Source organism: Urocitellus parryii, chromosome 3, assembly GCF_045843805.1.
Source record: "Urocitellus parryii isolate mUroPar1 chromosome 3, mUroPar1.hap1, whole genome shotgun sequence".
In the NCBI taxonomy this organism is placed as follows: domain Eukaryota; kingdom Metazoa; phylum Chordata; class Mammalia; order Rodentia; family Sciuridae; genus Urocitellus; species Urocitellus parryii.
This window is the reverse complement of record NC_135533.1, coordinates 169,481,862-169,497,294: the sequence shown is the minus strand read 5'-3', so window position 1 is coordinate 169,497,294 and position 15,433 is coordinate 169,481,862. Positions and strand designations below refer to the sequence as shown.

The window sequence follows — 15,433 nt, the reverse complement described above, 5'->3', positions numbered from 1 at the left end:
AAGAAAATACTCATCCATCTTCGGTGCCGGTCAAAGGCGTGACTTAAAAAAACAACCACAACAGTTGCCCGGACTGAAAGCGGGTGGTCAATCGCCCAACAGAAGCAGGATCGGCGCTTCCTTAGGGTCGGAGACAGGCTTTCAGGGAGGACACAGAGCTAAGCTCTGACCGCAATCACAAGAAGCTGCCGCAGGAATCAGAGGGAGTCGCGCTTTCTAGGGGACCAAAGCCCTCTCACCGCCATCGCGGCGCCAAGTAGGGGTAGTGACCCAAGGACACGTGGTTAATGTCCCGAGGACCCATCTCTCGCAGGACACTCGGGATAAACTAGGCCGCACGTGTCACTAAGGACCTGAGGAGAGCGGCCCACATTAGCTATGAGACTCAAGTTAACCTAATTCTCCACGCTCTGGGCTCGACCGCCATCGGTTCCCTGACTCACCTAGAGGGTAGGGCAGGGCACACTCACCCCTCAGCCAAGCACGGGCTTCGAAGATAGAATTCGGGAACCGCGGCGAAACATCCTGAGCATTCATTAACCAGCTAGGAGAACTTCGAATTAGGATTTTCCCGGCGGACTTCTCTTACCACGGCACCACCTCTGCTACTTCCGCTAGGAACCCGGAAGTACCTACCAAACGCCGGAAGTCCTGCGGCTTTGCTTCCTCAGAGTCTTCCCGGGTCCCGACACAGAGACTCGTTTCCGGTCCCAGGTGGGCGGCGGCTTGGCTGTCCGTGCGCTCCGGAGCTGTGTTCCGGGAGCACCGTCCTCCCGGGCACCAGTGCCGGGAGCTCGTGCTGGGGCCGCGCCAAGAAAGAACCGATCTGGGCGCGAGGCTGGTGCGGGGCCATGAACGGGACCGCGAACCCGCTGCTGGATCGCGAGGAGCATTGCCTGCGGCTCGGGGAGAGCTTCGAAAAGCGGCCACGGGCCTCCTTCCACACCATCCGCTGTAAGTCAGCACACCAGTCGCCACATGCCATCCTCGGCTCCCTCCTTTCTTCCTTCGGCCCTCCGGGGTCCAGGGACTTCCCTGCCAGCGTCAGTTCCCCCCTCTTTTACCCTAGATCCTCTGGGACCCCGATTTGCTCCTTTCATTCTTTTTCTTTTTTCTTTTCTTTTCTGGATTACTCCTCCGGAACAAAAATCTTTCGTCACTCCCAAATGTTCATTTACCTTATAATCCTAAACATGAACCCCGAAGGTTACTGGCCTCTTTCTTGTTTCATCCTCTAGACCCAACTCCCAAACCGAACTTCTCCCTCGAATCCTTTTCCCTTTCTATTATCCTAGAGGTGATGGTGGTGGTGGTGGTGGGGGGCTGCATATTTAAAAGATTTCTCGTTTGCTGTAAGCCTCATTTGCTTCTTTCAGTTTCATTCTGTTCTCTGCTTTCTTCAGCTTTCCCACCCTCTTCTGTCTTGGTTTTAGTCACCCTGACACTTTGCTGTGTCTCCACTTCAACCAAGGAATCTGCATCCTTTCTGCGCCCTGTCAGATCCGTCGTGCCACCCCCGACTTCCACGCCTTTTCGTGCCTTTAAACTGATGTCTTTTGAGGTCACCCGCACCACTCTGGTTTCTGGACCAGGTCCCTTGTGGAGAAGAATAAAATTAGAATTTGTGAACCTGGCATAGGTTAAGGTTGGATCTATGTTTGGAAACAGAATAGAGCAGACATAAAGAATGTGGAAATAGTCATTATGCTGGACCTTCTTCTCTGTGATTATAGACTGTTGAGAAGGGGTACTTATATTCTGTCCTGGGTGAAGATTTGGCTGTTAGGAATTGGCTGACTGAGCATCCCCCTGTGATTCACATGCTTCTGGTTTCCTGTAGTGCTAACATTGGTTGAGGCTTGTTTTCATCAGAGGAACTAATAGATGTGACTCAACACATAGGAAGAGGGTGTGTTAGAAAATGAAGTTCCATCTTTTGTGTGGCCTCTTGCTGTGCCATTTCTGTGCTTCTTACTGATAGCAGATTCAGCCCTTTCAAAGAGAAGAGGATATTGGGAATGTGATTAAACCTTCATTTCCTGAGTTTGCTAAGTTGATCTATTCCTCCAATGAAGGGAAATGTTCATGTACACTCCTGGCTTGCAGTTTGATGCAATTGTGGGTTAAAGGTGAAGTAAGATGGCTATTTGGGTTGTGCTTTAACTGCGATTCAGAAACATCAGCAGGATAACCTTTGGAAATACAGCCCAACCATCTATCTGGTCTGAATATCTACAGAAGTTATGGAATTGAGTGTAGTAAATTTTTTTTGTTGTTGTTGTTACAAGTTACTGTACCCAAGGGCACTTATCCAGTGAGCCACATCCCCAGCCCCCCCCCTTTTTGTTCTTTTTTCTTTTGAGACAGTCTCACTAGGTTTACAGCCTCACTAAGTTGTTGAGGCTGGCTGTGAATCTGCAGTCTTCCCCTCTCAGCCTTCCGAGTCACTGGGATTACAGGGGTGTACTGCCGTGTCCAGCAAGTGTGGCAAATTCTGACAGCTTCTATGCAAAATGGAATTAGCTTTTATGATGCTGTGGCCTTTTTCATATAGGATTTACAATCAAGTATTTTTTTTATATGCTTCATTGCTTTTGATCTTCATTACCCTAATAAAACACCTTATTGTGGATGATGAGGCATTGGTTTTCAACTGTCCCTTGGGAGAAGGAAATGGTTTAGGCCCCTTTACCCCCTGCCCAATATAATCATATGGGGGTTGGAGCAAAAGTATATGGAATTGTCTCTGAGATAGTAATTATTGAAGCAGAATGAAGGTACTTGTGGGTTTATTGTACTTTTCTATTTTTGCAAAGTGAAGTTTTCCATAATAAAATGGTTTTTAAAGAATTCTAAATGATTTTTGCTTTCCATGTATGTAATAAAAATTTTAATTCTTAGCTGAGCAGGTGGTGGTTCACATCTGTAATCCCAGTGACTAAGGAGGCTGAGGCAGGAAAATCACAAATTTGAGGCCAGCCTAGGCAACTTAGCAAGACCTTGTCTCAAAATAAAATAAAAAAGGACTAGGGGAATAGCTCTTTGGTAGAGTGCTTGGCTAGCATGCGCAAGGTTGTGGGTCCAATCCCCAGTACCTCAAAAAATAAAAGAAGAAAAAAAAATTAATTTTTAAATGAAAATGTCCAGGAATCCCTTATTCTTATAACCTGGTCTTTTCCTTTATCTTTAGATGATTTTAAACCAGCATCTATAGACACGTCCTGTGAAGGAGAGCTTCAGGTTGGCAAAGGAGATGAAGTCACAATTACATTGCCACATATTCCTGTAAGTTTATCCCATTGTTGTTGGTTTTAACGAAAGCATCACAGTGAATCCTTGTATATGATTATATTGCAATTTGAATTTCCAACTGTAAAAACTTTTAGATTTCTAAAGTGCCAACATAAGTAAAAAAGGAATTTTGAATCATGGGATGGGGTAGAGTTCAATCAAGTTACTCAGGCACTTGGTTAAAGTGTTCGTCATTTTCCCCAAGTTCCCCTTGCCCCCTATATGCTACAAAGAAGGCGAGGTTCCTATGTGGACACCTAGCACCTCTGTTAAATGTACATAGTTTTTCTCCTAAGCAGCTCTGAAGAGAAGAGCCCCAGTGCCCTACTGATAAATAGCCATATCAGATACTGAGCAAACCAAAGGTTTGGAGCATGTGGGCAATTTAAGGATGAAAAACTCAGTTAAAAACTACACTGAAGCCATATGCTTTGGTACACGCCTATAATCCCGGCTACTTGGAGGTTAAGGCAGAAGAATTGCAAATTTCAGACCAGCCCAGGCAATCTTGTAAGACTTTGTCTCAAGATAAAATAAAAAAGAGGTCTGGGGATGTAGCTCAGTGGAGGAGCATGCTCTTAGCATGCAGCAAGCCCTGGCTCTAGTCCCCAGACCAAACAAATAAGCAAAAAAAAAAAAAAAAAAAAAAATCCTCTTCTGATTACAAGATGCTCTTTGTAAACATGTGTCATTGAACTTAACAGCTCTGTCCTGAAGCATAGTAAATTCTTGGTGGCTACTGATAGAATAAAAAGTCTCTGGACAGGCACCTGGAAACCTTTGTGCTAAGGAAAAATTATCTTCCCATTCAAAGAGCTATTTCATTATTTGCTGTCTGTGTCAGGTTACATCATCTCCCTTTGGACCTTAGTTTCCCAACTGTAAAATGAAAGGGATAGATAAATTGTCCCTAAGGTTCCTTCTAACTCTAAGTTTTTTTTTTTTAGTATGAATAAGAAGTCAAAGAGCCAAACAGTTTTTGATTCAAAGCAAGGCATTAAATCCTATTAGCAACAAATATTAATCGAGTGACTACTGAGGCTTGAAGAACGTAACTTTGAGCAATAAGGCCCATTTCTTGTTCTTATGGAACTTGTGGTCTAGAATTTAAATTTAAAAAAAAAAAAAACATGCATTTTAGAAAACCAGGGAAGGCTTTCTTAAGGAAATTACCCTTGAACTCAATCTGAATGTAGAGTAACTTCAAAGGAGATTCCAAATATAGCAGGCAAAGTTGGACACTGTGGCACATGCCTATAATCCCAGTGGCTGAGACAGGAGGATTGCAAGTACAAAGCCAGACTCAGCAGTTTAGCAAGACCCTAAGCAACTTAGTGAGACCCTGTCTCTACATAAAATATAAAAGGGGCTGGGGATGTGGCTCCCTGGTTAAGCACCCCTGAGTTCAATCCCTGGTATAAAAAATAATAAACACACACACACACACAGACACATACAGACACACAGAGCGGGCTGTATGTACCATGGTGTACACCTGGCATCCCAGCTACTTGAAGGCTGAAGCAGGTGGTTCACAAATCCAAGGCCAGCCTGCTGACCTAGCAGACCTTATCTCAATAAATAAGTAAGTAAATAAAATTCAGTAGTAGAGCACCCATAGGTTCAATTTCCAATATTGGGGGTGGGAGAGGATGTAGCCAGCAGAAGCTTGTTAAAGCCTGAGGCAGGAATGAGCTTGAGGATCCGAGAGAAGTGCTCTGAAGCACACACAGTCCAGGGTTGGGTGGTGCAAGGCCTGATGGCTGGCTGGAAGATTTTTGTCCTTTGGCCTAAGGGTGACAGGAGAGTTATTGAAGGGCTTAGGCAGATGACTAGCAGGCTGTGCTTCCTGAGGGTAATGAGCTGCCCTCAAGAAGGCTCTGTTGGTTATGGACATGATGGAAAGCCCTGGACTCTCCAGTTAAGAAATTTAGAGAGCACTCACTAGTTTTACTATTCAGGTTTTACTTAGACCTATTATGGTTAATTTCTTTTTCTATATAGAACTTTACTATTCTTTGTAACATTTTCTCAACCCCTTAGTTACATATTAAAAAAAAATTATACTGCATTTCTTAATTACCTAGAGCCAGTTGTAAGGTCACAGATTCTTGCTGGATTATTTCTCTTTTATTTTTATATAGGAAACCAGAAGGAATTAAAATAGAAATCAGTTCTGCCTTTTTGAGTAGCTCTGATAAAAGATTTGATGAGATAGTCATTTATAATGTCAGTTTTGATATTCATAATTGGTGTGCTTAGCTTGATCATCTTATACTTTTGTGGCAAATAGGGATCCACACCACCAATGACTGTGTTCAAGGGGAACAAACGGCCTTATCAGAAAGACTGTGTACTTATTATTAATCATGACACTGGTGAATATGTGCTGGAAAAACTCAGTAGCAGCATTCAGGTCAAGAAAACAAGGTATGTTAAAAACCAGATACAGTTTTATATGATGTTTCTAAACCTTTGTAGTATGGATTCCAGTTTTATGAAGATGTGAACATGGGAATGTTCACAACTCTGCCTGTGTCTTCTTACACAAATCAATAAAATTTTTTATTTTCTTTAAATACAATAAAAAGAAATAATGCTTTAAGGGAGTAATTTATAATTAATCCATTTTTATCAAACTCATGATTGTTATTAATAATCTATGTAAGGAATGAGATTTGTATTTATAGACTTATAATTAAGAAAAAATAATTGCATAATTTTATTGGGGTTGAAAACATTACTTTTTTATAGGGTATGGTTGAGTTGACTAATGCCAAAATAAAACTTTGCCTATTTTTTTGAATAGTGAACTTTCATTAATAGTTCATTCAGCAGGCACACCATGTCTTATATGAAACCAGTTAGAGTTTACTTGAAAATTAGAATTCATTCTATAAATAACCAGTGGTTCTATTTATTACATTGTAATACAGTAATTATTATAATATAGTAATTCAGTTTTAAAGACAGTGTTACAATCTAATGTTTTTCTGTTTGTCTCCACTTACTATTTTTCTTCATTCACTCAATTCCACAAAACAATAAAAATGACTCTCATTTATTGAGAGGTTATCACAAGACAAACAATGCTTGGATGCTTTATGTGCATTATTAAATCTTTACAAATAAATTTTACAAAGGTGCTATTATATTTAAAAAACAAACAAACAAAAAAAACCCTCAAAAACACATGACAAGACTGAGGATTAGAGGCTGTGAGTTCCCTAAATTGGACAGCTACAGCCGAGGATCACACTGGGCAGCCGGCATAGAGCCCAACCCTTCTCATGCTGCTGTATTGTATGATCGCCTGCAGTGAAACAGGTGCTCTGTTACTCTTCCAGTATCTGGTGTGGTCCTCTGTTTCCTTTCTACTCAGAGTGATCTGGGGACTAGCAGCATCAGATCACCTGGGTACTTGTTAGGCAGAATCTCAAGACCTACCTAAGGTCAGACTCTGCAGAAATCTCCAGGTGATCATGTGCTAAAGTTTAAGAAGCATAAAAGAAATTGTTAATGGGTAGAATTTTCTTTGTTTGGGGTAGAACTCTGTGACACGGTGGGCAAGCAGTAAATAGATAATGGAAAAATTTGTACACTGGCCAGTATTTTAAGAGGTAGTTTATTCAGGAACTCCTGAATTCATGATAACTGTGTATTGCAAACAAGTCAAAGAGTAAGATGGAATCTCATAATCACATTGTAGTGTAAATGTTTTTTTTATCATTGCTGTAAAATGTGATCTCCTTGAGGGCAACAAGTCTACTAAAAAAAAAAAAAAACTCTCTATTTTTGACACACAGTATAGTACTGGAATGTGGTAGACACTCAGTTCTTTAGTGAGTAGTTCTCATGACCAAATGACAAATAGCAGTATTTTGCAGTGGTCTGGAAAGGGCGTGGGGTTTTGCAGAGACTTCCAAGAATTTGGTCACCTGGACAAATTTGAGAACTGCTGTTTTAGCCTATCTGATTTAAAGTCTATCTCATTTTAGAGCTGAGGGGAGCAGTAAAATCCAGGCCCGAATGGAACAGCAGCCCTCTCGTCCCCCACAGCCATCACAGCCACCACAGCCACCACCACCACCACCACCACCACCACCTCCGCCGCCACCCATGTCTTTCAGAGCACCAACCAAGCCTCCAGCTGGACCCAAAACATCTCCCTTGAAGGATAACCCCTCACCTGAACCTCAGCTGGATGACATCAAAAGAGGTAGAGAACATTCTCTAGAGCCATGAGAGCAACATGGAGTAGGGTGTCCATGTTCTTTAGGAGATCACAGAGCTGCTGTATTGACCTGGCAGCCCAAACATTTGCTATTATCAAAAGATTTTCTTCAAAGCTGACTCCTCCAGAGCTGCTGGGTAGGGCCCTCTAGTGTTTATTTATGACTATCAACTTGTGACTATCTTGGCAACATTCTTAAAGGCTCAGACTTTAAATAAACATGACTGCCATTTGAAGCTCCATATGGCATACCTTTAAGGCTTTTGAGAGAGAAAGTTTTAGATATTGGGGGTGAAAACCAAATGTGGCAATGTTTCTGAGCTCCACACTAATGTACCTAAGTTAGAGGACCATTTAAAACAATATCACCAAATGCTTTGTGCTAACACAAAGTGTATAAATATGAAAGAGGCCATGTGATCAGTGGAAATGGATTCAGGTCTAGAAAGAGGTTTGGCTAGGCTCTCCCACTGCAAACCGAGACACGGTTACCTCGGTTTTCTCCCATTATGTAGTCTGCTCCTCCAGACTGTTAGAGGTTACGAGGCTAAGTATTTTATTTCACATTTGTAAGTTTTCACAAAACAAAATAAAATCCACAATAGTAGAAGACAGGGAAAGATAAAGTATTGTTTTGGAAATTTGCCTTTCCCAACCTATAGAAATGCTGCGTTTTAGCACATAAAGTCACTCTCTGCGCTGTGCAGTTGTTATACCTCTTGATTTTTTTTTTCCTCTCTCATTGATATTAGAATGCTGTTGTGGAAATTTCCACTACAAAGTTGAATAGGAATAAGATGGTGAATGGTTAGTTGTTGTGTTATGCTTAAAGGAGCCATAGCCATTTAAGGCCACATTGTATGTTTGGACGGGAAAATCTGTCATCATTCTCCATGTATCCCTAGACATCGAATGGCTAGGTAAAACACAGTTTTCCTTCCTTACATCTGTGAAAAATGCAAAACCTGACAGGCATGGTCTTTGTTCCTATATGTAAGAGCGAAGAAGAGGAATGGTATTCTGCTGTGATTCTTCACTTGCCATGGTTCTTCCTGCAAGACTTGGAAAGGACCTCAGCGGTTGTCTGGCTTTCATGTTTCCAGAGTGACTTGGAAAATTCATTGACTTCCTCTTGGGTCTTTCTGTTGGAAGGTAGATCCAAAATAAGCACTCGGACCTTCCAGCTCCTAGTCAAATATTTTTCCAGCCCTTTAACACAATATTTCTCTTATTTGGGATTTCACCCAAATAAGAATCATAATTCATAATCCTTTTTTTAAAGTAAATAAATAATAGATTTAATTTGTTTCCTATACAGAATGGTCATTATTCTGAAGCAGTCTGCTTTTTGTTTGTTTTGGTTGAATTCAGCAATTTTTTTGTCTGTCTGCAAACAGCTTAGGTATTTTGTTTGTTTGTTTGTTTCAGTTTGGATAATTTTGTTTGTATGTTTTTAAGGAGTTGAGAAGCAGGAGTTGTTCTGGTGTGTTCCTTCCTGCTGCCATTTCGCTAGGTCACTGTTTATGGAGGCTTTGGAGCTCTGCCTTGAGAGCTGTTGCTGTGCTGACCCTGTCGTTCATGTTATTGCAGAGCTGAGGGCTGAGGTCGACATCATTGAGCAGATGAGCAGCAGCAGTGGCAGCAGCTCCTCAGACTCTGAGAGCTCCTCAGGAAGTGATGACGACAGCTCCAGTAGCGGAGGCGAGGACAATGGCCCAGCCTCTCCTCCTCAGCCTTCACACCAGCAGCCGTACAACAGCAGGCCTGCTGTCGCCAATGGAACCAGCCGGCCACAAGGAAGCAACCAGCTCATGAACACCCTCAGTAAGTGCATTCTCCCTTCAGTGGCTGAGACCGGGCCAGCAGAATCTGTAAACCTGAAGGCCTTTAAGACCAGAAGAGGATCTTGCAAAGATAATTTGGAGCAGAAAGAAGTGTGTTACCAAACAGTAAAAGACAGGCACAAAACTAAAAATCTGCTATTTGTGTTTTCCATTTTCTACTATCACAAATTAGGTTTTGTGAATTCTGGGAAATCCTGAAATATGAATAAATGGGTTCTTTGTTTTTGCATATACCAGGTTTAAGAGACAACCTGCCACCACACTATCCAAGTCTTTTATAAAAAAGAATTCATTGCCTGTGTTTAGAAACCTACTAGCTTTGGCAAGAGGGAAAAGAAGGATATTGTGATGTTTGGTTGGGTTTTTTTCCTTATTCTTCTTCTGGGGGAATTGTGCATGCTAGGCAAGTGCTCTGCTACTGAGCTGTATCCCCAGGGCCTCGCTAAATTGCCAGGGTGGCCTCCAACTTGTGATCCTTCTGCCTTGGCCTCCCAGGTTGCTTGGATTACAGGTGCATGTTCCACACCTGGCTTGGGTGGCTTCTAATGCATGATACTAAAGTAAAGCAGGAAAGCAAGAACAAAAATGCTTCTCTCTTTGGAATCCTGATGAATATTCATTTCTTGGTTCTCCTTCTCCTTTGAAGTTGAAAGGTCTTTTAGCTTCGGTGGGGAAGCTAACCTCATTAACCTCAACTAGGCAAAGATAATCTCAATCTGGGGACTATGGAAATTTTGGACTGGATAAATCTTTTTTGTTGTGGGGCTGTTCTATATTTTGTAGGATGTGTAAGAGCATCCCCAACCTCTGCCCACTAGATGACAGAACCAATCTCTCCCTACTGTGTCAACCAGAAATGTCTCAGTACATTGTCAGATGTGCCCTATCTTCAACATAAGTTGAACTATATGAAGAAAATCTGGCTTCACACAGGCAGGGAGTTAGAAAAGGAAGGCCTCGGGGCCAGTTGCCCTGAAAGGATTCTAGGGACTCCAGAGTCCTCTGAACAGATTTTGAGAAGAATTGGCCTAGAAATTAGCCTTCCAGAAATAGAGGTTCACTTTTGTTTTTTAATCCAAGTGGTACCAGCTGGGGTGCTATTATATGTATTCCTGTTATATTAACATGAAATGTTGAGTCACTCCTGAATTCTAAATTTTGCATACCAAGTAACAATCTGGGGCTTTGTAAAGCTTTTAGTTCACATTCAAGGTTTAAAGTAAGATGAGTGTCTTGGACAGAGGTGTATCAGAGGGGACATTGGATTAGCATACAACTGTGTAAACAGCATTCAGCTTCCACAATGGAAGCCTCACTTGGTGTTTTCTTAGCTTATGTGAAACAACTTAATGTGAACAATGCCAGCAAAGGGATCTTAGTTTCTTGTCATGTATTAACACATTTCAAAGCTGTCTGGCCTACTTCTCCCTTGTTCTATTCTAATGAGGAGTACTGCTGGGCTTTGCGGATACCAAAATAGCATTTCTTTGGAAATGTTGATTATACCAGTTTTTTCTGTTAGCCAAATTGATTTTCCTCCCTGATTAACTCATTAAGCCCCAAGCTTTTAGTTCTATGTATATTTCAATGAAATTGACACAGGTGTATTAAAATAGTCTGGGAATCATACTGTAGTCTTATATTAATAATATTAATTAGCATTATATTGACTGATATAATAATTGTTATAATTCTCCTTGTTGTTATATAATCACATCTTGTATGCTGTATTTTAAGTTTTTGTGCATGTTCCACATCTGAGACAACAGAACAAAATGGGTTAAGTTGAATTAGCAAGGTTTTATGGTAGTGTAATAGCCGAGGCAGTCCACTAATGAACTGCGGGGAAGTCTTTGTTAAGGTTTATTCTTTCCTTTCTGTAGGAAATGACTTGCAGTTGAGCGAGTCTGGCAGTGACAGTGATGACTAGCACCGGATCTTTCAAAATCTACTTTCTGGTGCACGAACCTGCTGCAAGACCCGGCTGCTTCTGCATGGAGTCCATTGCCAGGAGGAACATGTCGTGGATCAGTGCCTGTAGTAGGAGTTGGAGGTTCTGGCGCTCTCGGATATTCAAGTCTTTAACTTAGTGGTGATGGGTGATTTTCTCATGTAATTTTTGAACAATCTCTTATTTCAAAGTTTAAGTAGATCTATAGAAGAACTAACAGGATTATATTTCTATTTGGTTAACATTGTTAATGAAAAACAGACAGATGTGCCCTGGCCTGGGTTACTCAAAGGCGCTGTCTTCACCAGGCCAGTGAATTGGTTTTAACCCTCCATAGCCATCCGTTCGGCCTAGTGGTCTGCATCAGTGAAATGAAACAATCTGGAGGAACAGGAGGAAGGGAAACCTCAAACTGCATCATAGAAACATGCATAGAAATCATAGAAATATGGCAAAACCACTTTAAATTGTTGACACTAAGTGGTAAGGAAGCTTGTCTGACCCAGCCTGACAAGCCCATGTAGAAGTGGACTTGAGTGGAGTCCTCGGGTGTCAGCTGGGCGGGGAACCTTGAGATCTGCCAGCACAGTCCCCTCATTTACAGGCTAGGAAAGGAAAGCACAGCTGGCCAGGGCCAGTGTCCAGGCCCAGTCCAGGGTTTTCTCACTGCTCCCTCCCTGAATTTCACTTAGTGGAATCAAGAGATGCTTACACGTGGAACTTTTAGATGTACATTGGCACTTTTATTGGATTCCAAAAGACAAAAGCACTGGGTATTTCTAGCTTGAATTCAGATCCAGACAGTCCTTAAATACGCCAGGCTGAGTGAGCAGATCAAACCAGCAGCCGTGGTGCTGACGCACGGGACTAGGTAGGATCGAGGCTTTTTGTTCCGTGTGTTCCATCTTAGGTGATCTTCATTTGGTGGTTTTTGACAGGTGTGGGGGGTAGGAGTGGAAGAGAGGCGTAGTGAAGAAACCTCTCCAAACACACAAACCAGCAGGAAGTTTTCAGAAACCAGAGCCTAGATAGGAGTTCTGCAATATGGAATGAGCACATTCTTTGATAAGGTTTTTTTGTTTAATGCTTTTGTACCACTGTTTGTGCCTGACTTCCAGACTGACTTGTATTTTTTATATAAAACCAGAAGAAAGTCACAAGATTGCCTTTGACAGTGTGCAGTTTCCAATTGAATCTGTTGTTGCTGGAAACTGGTCGCTAGTAAATGTTCCATGTTGAGTGAATGTGTGGTAAACCATCTAGTGATACGTTTGGAGCAATCCATCTGTATCGTCTTAGTGGCTGTGTCCTCAGAAGTTTTTGTCTGTTTTGTTTCAGTAGGCATCGAGACATTAATGATTTTCCTTCCTTGGGTTCCTCTACACAGATGACCTCTTTGGTCAGAGTTGTACCTTGTAGGTCAGTTATTTCATCCACATAGTGACTCCAGGCAGCTGGGGGTGGGATAGGAGCTGTTCCCCAGAAGCACGCCCGCACCAGGGTAGGAACTTATCTATAGTGAACTGATAATTGCTTTATAATTACTTGCAGATGACAGCTCAGGGAAGGCTAAGGTCAGGTTTGGGAGACTTGAATTGTTCCTGGATGTGGGAATTGTGTCACTGCTTTTAACTTGCTCAGACTGGGGCAGGTTCTAGGAACTTGAATGAAGAATATCTATTTAAGCACCCCCTCCCCTGTTTTTTTCTCCAAAAGCCTTGATTTCTGTAGTCAGAAATGGTTTTTGGCATGTTAGGTTGATACTTGTTTCTATAGGAAATACTTGCATGTGGCACTGGGCTTGATGAGTGACGCTTTCTGAGCTTCATGCACTCTCCTATGTCATCTGTCCACCCAGTATGCATGGGAATTCTTCATTGTGGCTCTGGGTTTTGTTCCCTGTGCAAAGCCTTCAGTGCTTCTGTTCTTCCATTATACTCCCCACCCCAACTCAACTTTCCCCACCAGAATAAGGAATCTTTTCTTTTCTAGAAACGTGTTCTCACAGATGAATTATCACAAATATCCTTCTGCTAGCCAAATTGGATTTTTCTTCTGTCTTTGTGCCTCCTCTCTCTCCTGCTCCTCGTCCTCACTCCAGACTCCACTTCTGAGGCTCTGTAGGTACCATCTTCATGGACTCTTCCTCTACTCATTTCATACCCCTATGAAGTACCCTATGTGCACAAACTGACCTTTCTCTTGCTTGAACTCTGGTTGGTGTGAGCTCCTTAAAATCAGGGACTGTCATCACAGGCTATTCTGGTGTGTAAGCCTGGTCGGGGAGGAGGCAGAGAAGGCTAAGCAGTAAAGCCCAGGAGAGAACGTTCCAGGCATTTGGACTAAGCTGACCATACAGTGCCCGTGCTGAAGTCTCTTAACTGAATTGTTAAGTTGCCTCTTAATGCAGCGTCTCTGCTGTGGGTCATTTAGGCAGGGTAGAAAGATGAAGTCTGGAGTGTCTGAGGAGCCATGGCAAGCCTTAGTAAAAACGTGATTTGGGGAAACATAATACAAATGAACTAGAGATTTCTAATAATGCCACTCATCATTTTATTTCTGTAACAGAATTATTTTTTCTATGTGGTTTGCTTCAGTGGTAGGAAGACTTGAAAATTCCCAAATTTTTACTTCCCTATTAGACAGCCTGGTTCAGCAGAGAGAGAGAGAGAGAGAGAGAGAGAGAGAGAGTGAGTGTGTGTGTGTGTGTGTGTGTTTGTATGTGTGTGTGTGTGTGTGAGAGAGAGAGAGAGAGAGGTATTTATTACATTATTTTGAAAAATAATTATTTGTCTGTTTTGTGGATATATATTTGGTACAGCCAAACTGGATATTTCCATTTGGCAAGAAAAGTAGGATTTCTGAAACTCAGGCCTTAACCAATAGGTTGGAAGACAAGACCAATTGAAGTGTTATGAAATGTGTCTTTTTGTTGCTTCTGTTGTTTCTGTCTTGGGTTCATGTCTCATTCTTTCATGATTTTTAAAATCTTGTGCCTAAAAATTCATTTTGCTTAATTATGAAATAGACATGCATGTTTACATTTATGTAAAATATTTGCTGTATAGAGTTTTTTGTTTATTCTATTAAAAGATCACTATATTTAAATAAAAAATGAAGGTAAGCAATATACATAATGTCTTCGTGTTTTTTGTTTCCTTCATAGAATAAGTAATATAAGGTTCTTTTAAGAATTCTTTGTACTTAAAGCCTAGTTGGCTAAATTGATTCCTTTTTAATTTGGTGAATATGAATACACTTTCATTTTTTAAAAGTGTGGCATTTAACTGAAGGATGAACTTCAGTTTTTAAAAGGCATGAAGTTCAGGGGGCCAGAGTTGGATGGTGATTGAGGAAGATCCTTCTGCAGTCTTTCCCCACCCATACCAAGTTGAACAATGCACTACACTATTAGCATAAGAGCCAAGAAAATCAGACCATAGTGCCTGCTTTTAGTTTAACAAAACAAAAAGACCATTGAAGAAGACAGGAAAGGAAAAGCTGCCCAGGTCACTCCCATTGCCTCTTGCTTGGGGGTGGGAGAGAAAATTAAATTCAGGCTCTGCTCTTGAAACCCAGCACTAGGCCCATCATTGTGAAGCTCAATGCTGGGCAAGGCCCTGTGACCCTTACCACCAGGCCAAAACCTGTGAGCTGAATTGGGGGAACTGCTTTAGGCTAGGTGGCAGAGATCGTCTCCATCATCCCATTCCCAACTTCAGGCAACAGAGCCCTGAGCTGGACTCCCATCTGCTAGGGAAAAGCCATGAAAGGTAACGGTTTTATCTGAGCTCTGGATTAGCTTTAGGATCTTTAGGCAGGGAACTGTGGTCTGCAGTATATATCCAAGATTAGGCCTCAGCAGTTCCAGCTTGAGTGAGCCTGGAGATCACCTGCCTTCCTAAGACCATGCAGGTCTCTGGCTATGAGACTCAAGTGCCACCCAGATTAACAGCACCCTTGGTGGCCAAAGGACTACCTCCACCACTGATCCTGCAACCTCAGGCATCTCAGCTATTACCAGGCTCACAGATGGCACTTAAAACTGCCCCAGCACCAGGCAGAGACCTGCACCCCCATGGGACAGACTCCTGTTTTCTCCTGCATCACCAC

The 15,433-nt window shown here is 42.1% G+C and overlaps 1 protein-coding gene across 1 annotated transcript; it reads left to right on the top strand.

Annotated features, from left to right (window-relative positions):
• Positions 1–750: 750 nt before the first annotated feature.
• Positions 751–14,434, top strand: Eaf1 (ELL associated factor 1). The gene is made up of 6 exons (XM_026402020.2): positions 751–954; positions 3,191–3,285; positions 5,585–5,721; positions 7,290–7,510; positions 9,116–9,349; positions 11,253–14,434. Exons 1-6 carry the CDS (start codon positions 852–854, stop codon positions 11,297–11,299), a joined length of 837 nt encoding a protein of 278 aa, XP_026257805.2. The 5' UTR covers positions 751–851; the 3' UTR covers positions 11,300–14,434.
• Positions 14,435–15,433: the final 999 nt, after the last annotated feature.